This window comes from Octodon degus, unplaced genomic scaffold, assembly GCF_000260255.1.
Source record: "Octodon degus isolate 3935 unplaced genomic scaffold, OctDeg1.0 scaffold00056, whole genome shotgun sequence".
In the NCBI taxonomy this organism is placed as follows: domain Eukaryota; kingdom Metazoa; phylum Chordata; class Mammalia; order Rodentia; family Octodontidae; genus Octodon; species Octodon degus.
In genome coordinates, this window is record NW_004524632.1 from 5059839 (window position 1) to 5071690 (window position 11852).

Sequence of the window (11852 nt, forward strand, 5' to 3'; positions counted from 1 at the left end):
CATTGATTTATGAGAGGTTTATAGTTTCATGTTGTGTTATTGATTAGAAATATGGACTATGTGTGAAAATCTTTTGAGGTTCAGAGATGTAGTAAAGGACTTAGTTGGCAGAGGAGAGCTTTTTATTACTATCTCCATGTGGCTGCCTGAGATCCACTTGCTCTGAAGCCAGCATTTGCTTCTTGCTTAGCTTTGGGGACTTTTGATGATCCATTGTTCGAGGAGTGTTTCTGAAAGCCCAAGGTTGACCTCCTAAGGTCCAGGAGCTGGGTTACCCGCCTTCCGTGTGCAGTGAGAACTGCCGACCCCTTGTGGGAAGGCCCACGACAAGTCGGACACGGCATTCTAGCAGGTCTGTTTCTCTCTCCTCCCGTAGGCCTATCAGCAGTCTGATGGGGCAGAAGACAGCAGAGCGGGAAGGTGTTCCACACTGGCAAGGCCCTCAGTGTGAGGAGGTAAGCTCTGATGCGGAGCCGGCGGGCCGGCGGCCCTTCCTGCCACGCCGCATCCTCTGGCTCTGTGGAAAGATGGATAGAAGAAGCCTTCAGAAGAAGGCTGAATTACTCCACTGACTAACCAAAGGGGAAATGGTGGACTCATTTTTCTATTGCCCCCTTGTCATCTTTTCACTTTTGGATACAATGATTTGATTTCTCTTATTCCTCTCCTCAGAAAATCAGCAGTTAAAAAAACAATAGCAGATTGTTTCGGCATAGGTAGGCTCTGCAGAATCTTGTTCATTTCCAGTTGTGGCTAGTTTGGATGAGTCAAATGACAAGGTTTGGGGAGTTTTTTCCTTGAGATCATTTTGAAGCTTGGGTTTACGTGGGAAATTCCACACAAAGGAGGCCTTAGTGCGTTTCAGGGGGAATGGAGGCCGCAGCTACCTCCATGCGCCTGGCCTCTGGCTTCCTGCTTCCTCTTCCTGTCTCTCTGTGCCTTGCTTTCCTGTGCCGGGTCCTCGGCGGCACACAGGGCTCCCCAGGGGCTCTTCCCTGTGCTGAGTGGTGCTTTCTCAAGTGCTTGCGTCACCTCCCGGGACTAGGCTTCGGACAGAGTTTATCGGATGCTGGATCTCGGTGTACTGAGTTACTGCATATTCAGAAAAAGATACATTCGTGCATTTGTTGTGTGTCATCTTACGTGGAGTGCAAGTGTGCAGTACATGACTTATGGGATCCTGTAGGGTCATATTACATGGCCTTTATGGTTTGAACTCTGTGCACCTAAAAGGACAATAGTAATTTTTGTTGTTTAGGTTTTTGAAACAGGGTCTCACTATGCAGTTCATGCTGGTCTTGAACTCACTTTGTAACCCAGGCTGGCCTAGAACTCACAGCAGTCCTCCTGCCTTAGCCTCCTGAGTGCTGGGATTACAGGAGTGCACAGCTATGCCCCACTGACAGTAGTAATATTTAGATCAGAGTACCAGAAAGTATGAGATACAGAAAGTCATAGATAGTCAAAGTTTATAGCTACTTGAGGTGTTAAGGGGGAGAGAATAATTACTAGAATAGTATTCAGAAATATATCCAGAATAACAAGATGAAAATTATCCTGTTTGTTGTCTATTATTATTATTATTATTATTATTATTATTAGTTTCATTTTATTTTGTGACATTGGGGATTGAGCCCCTTGATCTGAGCTACATCTCAGCCCTTTAGCTTTTGTTTTTGGTGGGCTCAGCCCGCACTGAGGGTGGGGCTGGTGTGGCATGTAGTGCCCGGGATGGAACCACGATCTCCTGTGCCTAAGCTTGCCTATGCAGGTGCTTCAGACTGCTGAGCTATCTCTCCAGCCCCCTTTTGCTTTTTTTTTTTTTTTTTCTTTTGAGACAGTCTTGCTAAGTTATTTATTTATTTATTTATTTATTTATTTATTTATTTATTTATTTATTTATTTATTTATTTGGTACAGGATCTTGCTATGCAGCTCAGACTCTTAGTGGCCAGCCTGGCATGCAATGCAGTACCAGGGATCAAACCTGGGTCCTTGTACTTGCCAGCCAGGCGGTTAGCCTGCCAAGCTATCTCCCTAGCCCCTTACCAAGTCATTTATTTGCCTAAGCTGGGCTTGACTTTACCATCTTCCTGCCTCAGCCCCCCTCAGTTCCAAGACACAAGTGTGAGCCACTGTGTGTAGCTTCCTTGCCTTATTTATCTGTTTATTTAGAGCTGTACATCCAGCCTTTTCTTATTTGTAAATTTTGAGGCAGGGTCTCACTAAATTGCTAAGTGGCCCAGGTTGACCTTCACTTGTAATCTTCCTGCCTCAGCCTCCTAAGTAGCTGAGATGATAGGCATGTGTCACTGTGCTTGGCTACATCAGTTATTCTTAAAGCATAATGGGTGACAGCTTCGGTGACTTAGAAGGTTTTTATTCTATGAGAACTTTAATATATGTTTACGAGCTAATGTATGCTACACTAACTCCGGCTGCTGTAGCCAAGTCATGGAACTTACACAGTTGTGCACTGCCTCTCTGTGTAACAGCGAGACCCGGCCTGCATGTGTGCCACCGCACTCATGGGATTATATCCCCTGCTGACGTCCTAGCTGTCCTAGTTTGCGAAAGTATGTCTGCGGCGAAACTGGGTGACAGGGTGTTTTTGAGGCTGTTCCCTGTCATTAAGCTACAGAAGGACTCTCATCTTATTCCTTGCGTAAAGTTTTTAAAGTGGGTGTTCCTAAACGTGGTGTGACAGTGCACATCTGTAATTCCTGCACCCAGGAGGCTGAGACAGGAGGATCAGTGCAAGTTCGAGACCAGCCTGGGCTACAGAGAGAGCTTAAGGCCAGCCTGGACTATATGTATAGGGCGACCCTGTCTCAAAAATAAAACATAGAAAAAATAAAAGCGGGTGTTCGTGACAAGTAGGAGTCTTTGGAAGCAGAGGCACCTGCCGTTTATAGGCTTATTTTTTTTTCCATAATTTTATTGAGAAACAAATAGCAATGAGACAGCTTCAAACCAAATTGGTAGGACAATTTCAATAATTAACACATTGCAAACATTCTTTCTGGTGGTTAATTGCTGTACAAGATGCAAACATGATATCCTATTTACAAACACTATTACAACAAATCCCTCTATTCATTAAGATAATGTAACTATATAACTATCCTAACCACTTTGAATACACAGATACAAAATGGACATTCATCTGTATCCCCTTTTTTGTTTAGTTCCATTATTTGAATATTATAGGTGTGTTAACTCAGCAAAATATACTAAGAGTCCAGGAGTCCATAATAGTACTGGGTCTTCCGCTTGACTGGCAATGTCAGAAATTGTTGACTTGAGTCCCCTACAGCTCAACATAACACCATGGCTTTACTTCTTATACTTCGCCTTTATACTCTTCTGCTGGATGGTTAAGACCAAGGTAAAGCAGGACCTATGCAACAAGAGTTGTAGCTTTTGGGTCTGAGAAGGTCAGTGAAATCCCCTCAGGATTTATGCTGAGATCCTGTACCTCAGATTGTTTGTCAGTGTCAGCCATGTGGATGAGTCAGGGCCATTGCTTGGCCAGTGTGCTCTCTGTGAAAGCCTGAGAGAATGTTTTCTCCCCATGTGACTCTCCTTAGGCACACTCTGCATCATCGATCACTTTCCTCTTTGGCTATAGGCTTATCTTACAGCCAGCATCAGGCAGGAGGGGCAGGAAGGGCAGGAAGGAACTGCGTACAGGGGCCGGGGCCTTTGACCACGTCAGGAGCCAGAAGCTGGCACAGGAGTCGGAGCTGACAGCGTCACTTTGTGTCCAGGAACAAGAGGAGGCTGCCTTAGCTGGATGTGCACAAGCGTTAAGGCGAAGGGCAAACGGCGAATGGCAGCCACCTGTGTCTCCTTTCTACTGTGAACTGCATGAGAAAGACAATTTTAATTAAAAGTTAACATTTATCATTTGTGCTCATATAATCTGATTTTAAAAATGTTTCCTCTGACCTGATTTTATTATTACTTTTAAAACTCTTCACTGCATATTTGTGAATTTATTCAGCATTTACTAAATGTTGGGGTTTTGTTCACTTATATTTGACTTTCCTTTTTTGTTCTGGTTTTTGGCATTCCAAGACTAGGGTCTTGCTGTGTGGCTGAGGCACGCCCAGGTCCCGAAAGCCCAGGCCTTGCAGTGTGGCGTGCAGTGAGTGGCTGCTGGGAAGCTACGCCTTGCGCTGCCCCGGTATCCCGACCGCCTAGTTCCTGGTTCCTAAATGGGGCCCATCGCTACGGGCCTGTGGTTCCCTAGCAGTAGATCTTGTATCACTTACTAGACTTCTTGATTTGTGTAACTGGTTACCAGGGTCAGCTTGCTCTCACAAGAACCCAGGGGTTCCACCGGAGCGACCTGGATTGCTTCCCAGGCAGCACCTCCAGTGACCCCTGGACCTCTCGCTGGTCCCCACCTCTTTAGGGTTCCACACCGTCTCCTACACCACCATCCTGGGGACCCACGCTTCCAGCACAGGAACCTTTGGGGGACAGAATACATGTAAGCCGTGGCAGTCTCAGTCTCCATGATTAATAAAGTTGAGATACATTTTTGTTTGGCACTTTGTTGTTTTCCTTTCAGAGGTCTGTGACTGGGTTATTTCTATCACAACATTTTTTGTTTGAAGCTTACCTCCTTCCCTCTGTGAAATCTTTTTTGTTTGTCTTTGTCTTTTGGAGACAAGATTTCACTATGCAGTTCAGCCTGGCCTTGAACTCCAAGTCATCCTTGTGCCTCAGCCTCCTGAGTACTAAGATTACAGGTGTGTGCCACCACCCCAGCTCAGTGAAGTCTTAAATAGACTTCAAGACTGAAAGGAGTGGAGCATTCTTCTGCTTTCTTTTTTGTAGAACTGAAGAGTGAATCCAGGCCTTTTACGCTGAGCTACATCCCTAGCCCCTTTTTATTTTGTACTTTGTGAGAGTCTTGCAAAGTCATTAAGCTGGCCGGGCTGAGCTCAAGAGGCTTGGCCAGCCTCCTTCCTCAGCTTGCTGGAAGTGCTGGGACAGCTGGCATATGGGCCGCCACACTCGGCAAAAGGAGCGTTTGTTGAGAGCACCACAGCGGGAGAATTAAGAGCCCTGGTTCTGGAGCCAGCCTCCTCTGGAAGGAAGGAGTCACTGTGGCCACCGTGGCCACGTGGGGGAAGTGGACCTCCGTTTGCCTGATTCCTCCGCACTGAAGCGTGTGTCGTGATGCCCGTGTCATCTCGTGGCTGACACTGGGTGTGGTCGTCAGCGGGAAGTCAGCGCAGACCTAATGCAAGGTTTATGAAGGAGAGTTGGACTATATTTTAGGCTCAGCATCCAATTTGTATTTTGTTGGTACATCATCTACCTAAAAGACAGGAAAGCCAGGCAAATCAAACACATGTGTGTTACTTTTTTTTTTTTTTTTTTCACCAGAAATTGAACTCACTCTCATGCTTGCCCAGCGGGCACTGTGTCCCTGCGTCATCTTTGATTCACAAAGATGAAGTTGAGTAACTGAAAATTGATAGTTGTCCAGTAATCTAGGGTTGAGCTGAAACTTTCAGGTAAGTGTAATTGACAAGGAGAAGTAGGATGGGGCCCGGGACACAGCACCCACCTGGCAAGCATGAAATCGAGAGTTCAGTTTCTGGTGCCAAAGAAAGTATCGCCCGTGTGTTTAATTTGTCTGACTGTCCTGTCTTTTGAGGTAGCACCTGAAATTGCTGTGGTGGCAGTATCTATACCGAGACCTTGTGTTCCCGTGTGCCTGTCACCCTCAGCCACACACTGAGCCAGCAGCACCAGGCTTCCCACATGGGGAGGGCGCCGGGTGCTTGGCTGGGGCTTCCTTCCCTGGGCAGATTTAACGGGCCAAGGCTCCTGGGCTTGAATGAGGAACAAAGCATAGTATAATCAGTTCTTGTTTTCCTATTTAATGATATATTTCAAACAGATGTGGCAGAGTAAGGTAAGCTGAGTTTGCTGGGCTGCGCAGATCAGAGGCCAGGCGCGTGGACTTCAGGCGCCGCGCCGTCCGCTTGTGTCTGCTGGAGCAGCAGCGCACAGCTGTCACCCTGCAGCTCTCTGCCGCAGTCTCAGGCTGTAGCCTGTAAGGGGCCTTCTGTGCTAGCTGACCCTCACTGAGAGCACTCCAGGGAAGCCAAGAAAGCCATCCTGACACTGTCTTCTCTTTTTGAGACAGGATCTTGATATGTAGTTGGTTTCACTGTGTAGCCCAGGCTGACCTCAAACTCATGATCCTCCTGCCTCAGCCTCCTGAGTGCTGCAGTTGCAGGCACGCGCCACCGCACCCCGCTAGGACACAGTATGCGCAGGCCTTCCTTCTCCCCACATGACAATCCCTCACTGCCCGTCCGCCTGCCAATCCCAGCAGTCCCGCCATCGACCACTTCCACTGCAGCATGTCTTTGTGCCCTTCCGATGGCAGCGCCTAGAACATGCTTGTCACCACCCATCTTGACTGGAGTTGCTTTGGGTTCTTGCTTGGGCTCCCTCTCTTCCCCCAGTCACCTCCTTTCCCCTGGCCATGGTCTCCTGTGAAATCTTTGCTGACCTTCTGTGCTAAAGATTGGAAGCCTGTCCTTGGCATTAGAAGATCCTAAAGTTGTACTGTGTAAGCGCTACTCCACAAGTCACCAGCAGAGGGAGCCAGATAACAGATGATGGGCACAGAACTCAGGAGCAAGGCGGGAAAGCGCTCAGCTACAGCGGTGCGCCGGCAGCTGGGCAAAGCTGGACCAGTTGTAGAAGGATTTGGGCCCAGTACCAGCTTAATATTCATACGAGGTGATCCCCATGTTTGAAAGGGGTGATTCTTTGTTATATTAAAAACCACGTAAAAGGATGACCTGATAAACATTAGGAAACAACCTGATTGTGCCATTTTTGGGGTTTGGATTTGTCCTCCCATTTCTCTTCCTCTAAAGACTTACTCAGGGTCACGGAGTGAGGACACCACATGTGCAGTTTCGTATGAAGCGCAGAGCCTTAAATTGCTAAAGATGATGGAAAACCCGTTCTGAATTTTTAAGGCCAGTTATTTTGACACAGTTTCTCATATTTGGTTCTGATTAAGTGTATGTGTCTTAATTTCAGTTAGCAGACTTGAAGAGAGAGAAGCAGAACTGAAGAAGGAATATAACGCGCTGCATCAGAGACACACGGAGGTGGGTTTCTGATTGGGAGCAGAAGTGGGCCTGAGGAAGTATGTCTTAATTTTTCGTTGAAAATCAGAAAAATTCTTGGGAATTATTTCTGGAAAATATTAAATGTCATGTGGCATTTACCTTACTAAATGTTAATCTTTTAAATTATGCAGTTAACTTTTCATGTAGTGAATTGGCATGCCGCAGAATAACTTGGTTACTCAAGGTATTTGCACTGCTTATTTCCTTGGTTAGCTAAGCAAAAACGTGTGTCCCCATCATGAAGATTGCCTGAGCTTGAGGTGGGAGAATTAGTTAGTTTTGTAACCATTAGTTTGGAAATGCTGCATTGGTGAATTATTGGTAAGGATCTTTCCAGTTACAGTCCAGTATGAAAAACTCACTTAGCTTAAATTTGTGGAAGCAGTAAAGTGTATTAAGTGTAAGTGACTCTAAAATGCCCTTTGGGCTTGGGGTGTCAGCGTTGTGAGCAGGAGTTCCATCGCGCGATCTCTTCAGACCAAATTAGAAAATGTACTTTGGGTCTTCTGACTTTCCTTTTACAGTCCCTTTCATGCGTTGCATTTGGTTCTGTGTTGGTTGTATGAAAATTGTTTTGGGTTTTATAATCATTCTGGGGCTCACATACCTAAGCAAATGCAATTTTCTTGGACACACACAATATTTAGTACATGAAAGGAGATTCTTGTTTTTCCCTTTCCACTCCTGTCTTTCCTGTGACTCCGGATGGTGCTGGTCTTCATCTGTCCGCCTCTCCTTCCACTGGGGACCGCCCAGAGCCTCGTGCATGCTAAGCACACGCTCTAGCACCGTGCTGCGTCCAGCCGTGGTTCCGGGCATTGGTTCCCATTTTTCTTCCCTAAGTTTGTGATCTCTTATCCTCCTTCAGTCAGACAAATACTGTTGTTTTTATGGAAAAAGAAATCCTCCTGCACTTGTTCCACTTGCCTTGGAGTCAGGCTGTTCGCACTTTCTTGGGAGGGGCTGAGTCTCTTCCTGGTAGCAGAGGATAAAGTTTCATTCTTACTGTCTTAGCTTTGTAGCCATGCGTGAAATAGACAATATCACAGAACTGAGAGCCAGTGCTAGAGGGAGAAGGCTGCTTACCAGGGCTAGAGCCCTAGAGCTCTGGGAAGACAGAAGTGAGTTATATAGCACATGTAACATGTGTAAAGCCTCCATATTCTATAACATGATATTTAATAGATATTAAGGCTATATTTTAAAAATTAGTGGGATTTTTTGTTTTGTTTTCAGACAGGATCTCCCCTGTAGTTTGCACTGGCCTTAAACTCGTGGTAGCCCAAGCTGGCCTAGCTCCCATGCCTGACCCTCCTGCCTCGGCTACTGAGTGCTGGGAGCACAGGCAAGCACTCCCGTGCCTGACCCCCCTGCCTCGGCTGCTGAGTGCTGGGAGCACAGGCAGGCACTCCCGTGCCTGACCCCCCTGCCTCGGCTACTGAGTGCTGGGAGCACAGGCAAGCACTCCCGTGCCTGACCAAAAATTAGTTATTTGAGGTGTATGGTCCCGAGTTCACTCCCCAGTACCACATACAAAAAACCAAGCAGCAGCAGCTCAGTGTTGGGTGGGCATGCCTGTCATCCCAGCACTTCAAGGCTGAGCAGGAGCATCAGTGCAAGTTTGAGGCCAGCCTGAGCTACAGAGTGAGCTCAAGGCCAGCCTGTACTGCATAGTAAGACCCTGTCTCAAGAAAGGTAGATAAATGCTTTTTTTTTTTTTTTTGCGGAACCGGGATTGAACTCAGACTCTTGCTCTTGCCAGGGAAGCGCTTATTCTACTGAGCCATCTCTCCTTAATTGTTCTTACACCATTCATTTCATTGTTTGATCCGTGCCCTGTACATAATGTTTGCTTATAGTGTTTACCAATGCTGATAGATACTTTGGGAAGAGTGTCATAAGTAACTGAATGATAAATAATGCTTTTGGTTTTTAAAGAATGAAGTTCTAACCTTTGTAATGATTATTACAAGATTATTAAATTAGAATGTAGTAAGTTGTATGCTTAAAATATGCTTTCATGTATGATCAGCAATCAAATGAAATTTCATATTTTCCCATATCTATTATATGTGAAGACATATTTCTACGGATAAAACCTGAGCTTCACTTCAAAAGCAAAGAAAGAATAATTTTTCTAGTTTTATACCTTCAGGAAAGAGCAGTCCAGGAAGATAAAAAAAGTCTCTGGAAAGCCCTGATTACTGAGTCAGGAGTGGGCCAGCCCAGCTGCCACCGCAGCTCCCCTGCTGCTGCACCGGCTTTTTCCAGGAGGGGTCCCAACGCCCACCCGCACCCCCCGCCTCTGTTTCAGGGGACACCTTCCTTTCATTTTTGTCTCCCCCTGGGAGAGGGCTTGTAGTTCAGACCTGGCTGCTCTGAGGATGAGGTTTGCGTGTGTGCTGCAGCCCGCGCTTTGCCTGTATGGGGCGCATGCAAAAGCACGAAAAGGGTCCGAGGGCTTAGCCACATTGCCTTGTTACTGCCAAAGAAGGTAGCGCCTCGGCAGTAACCAAATGTGAAGTAACTTAAACAGTACTTTTGCCAAATATATTGTTGGTTGCGTGAGAGAAAACTTACGATTATAAAGTGAATAACTTTTCTCTAATCCAAATTTCATGTACACTGCTGAGTGTACTTAAAAGAAGACAGGCCTTACAGCGAGTGGTAGAGGGTAAACAAAGGCTGCTGATGGTGAAACTGTCCCCTGCAGGTGTAGAGCTCAGGCACCCGCCTCCCCCGGTGAAGCCCGGGCAGTCCTGCGGGCTCCACTGCAGGGAGCCTGGGGTGCGCCGCATTTCACCCTTCAACTGAGCCAACGCCAACCCCCCGCTCGCCCCATGCCATAGATTGAAGTTTTCAGAAAGAGGGTTAAGTGGTCTGTGCCAACCCCATGCTGCTCGGGGCTGGACGCACAGCCCAGTCCGACCTGTTGCACTGCCTGAACTCTAAGGGAAGTGTTTCAAGCTAAGTGCACTTGACATTTTCTACATTGATCTTGGCCAAAAGGCCAAGAAGAGAGTCATCGGCATTTTCTGTGACTCTGTTTTTGTTTTGTTTTTCCTCCTGGTACAGGGATCAAACTCAGGACCTTGTGTTTTCCAGGCAGGCACTCATTCCACTGAGCACATCTCTTTGTTGTATAGCATGGGCGTGACCATAAGATTAGTGGCTTTGTGGACGTGTGCATTGATCTAGGGGCCGAGACTCCAAGTTAAATAATTCAGAGGCCGCATTCCACTGTCTTCCTGCCTTTACTATTCACATGCCTTCTGAGTGCACTTCTATCCAGAGCTGCCAGGCTCAACCTGTGATGTGATACGGGTGTCTTCGGAACAGGCTGTGGGATCTGTCCCCAGCCAGGATTTTTCCTCCTTCCCGCTCCCATCCTCCGGACCTACGCAGTGCATGCAAGGGCCTGCCCAGCAAGGGCGCTATTCACCTTGGCAAGTGCAGGCCCGGGCGGGCGCTATCCTCAACCGCACTCTACCCCTTATCCTTTGAGGCTGGGTCTTGCTCAGCTGCCCTGGGTGTCTTACAGCCTGGGACCCTCCTTCCTCAGCTTCCTTGGGAACCTCCTTGGTGACTGTTAGCTGCTGCACTGAGTCCTGAGTATGTATGTATTGATATGCATGCCAGAGAAAACAATCACAGTTCTGAGACCAAGAAAAATGAGCCCAGTGGTCCCCAGAGTAGCTCATTCCTGCCCCTTCTACTCTCTTCTGTCGGGTGTACTAGTCTTGTTCCACCCCCTGTTTTTTTCTTTCTAAACCAGAGCTACACAGTGGTGTTGTTATAAGAGTTAAAATGTTATATGCAGTTTACACTTTTTCTACTTTGTTTTGAGCATTCGTGGAATGTAGTGTGCATTATTTTATTTTAGATGTCAGAAAATGCCTGCTGGTGTGGGGGTAGCTGGTAGGCGTGAGGCAGAAAGGACAATGAGCACATTGCCAGCCCTAGGAAGGACCTGGGACACAGAACGCTCAGCCCCAGAGCTAATGGCGACAGGACTGACTGGTGGGCGCCAGGGCTCCCCACCTCGGCTCCCCACCTCGGCTCCTCACCTGGGTGACCTTACTGTAACATGGGCTGGATTTGATCTTCCATGCTGTGTGACATCCTGAGGGCTGCATGAGCGCCTTGGTGCTCAGTGACTCTGCTTGTCTTGCGCTGGCAGGGTCGAGTGTGCAGTTCCATTGCTGGGGTCATCTTAGTTTGGGAGGGGTTGTTCGTTTGTTTGTTTGTTTTGTGGAACCAGGGATTGAACTCAGGCCCTTGTGCTTGCCAGGGAAGTGCTTATTCCAGTGAGCCATGTCCCCAGCCCTTGGGGTCATCTTAGGACCCTGGAGGACCATATGTACATTACTCTATCTACTTGATCAGTCATTTGGTTTTTTGAGACAGGATTTTGCTGTGTAGCCTACACTAGCCTTGAGCTTGCAGTGATCCTCCTGCCTCAGCCTCCTGAGTGCTGGGATTACAGATGGAGACCACCATGCCCACCCTTAGTTATTTGAAGGGGTTAACGATTCAACATTTTCTAAATTTTAAATCTTTATCAAGCATTTAAAATAATCTAGGGGCTGGAGAGATGGCTCAGTGGTCTAAAGCACCTACTTAGAACAAGCTTGGCAAGGCATCAGGGACCGCGGTTCAATCCCCCAGCACCAC

The 11852-nt window shown here is 47.2% G+C and overlaps 1 protein-coding gene across 8 annotated transcripts in view; it reads left to right on the top strand.

The window, feature by feature from the left end:
- The window catches only part of Spag9 (sperm associated antigen 9), a 124628-nt gene that overhangs the window by 42972 nt on the left and 69804 nt on the right, over window positions 1–11852 (top strand). For 7 of the 8 annotated variants that reach the window (XM_023717892.1, XM_023717895.1, XM_023717893.1 and 4 more), the window contains exon 3: window positions 7087–7157. In XM_023717892.1, the coding sequence (XP_023573660.1) occupies window positions 7087–7157 (71 nt within the window). Of the gene's footprint in view, window positions 1–436; window positions 456–7086; window positions 7158–11852 lie in introns of those variants that run through there. The other variant, XM_023717897.1, reaches the window with a different exon arrangement.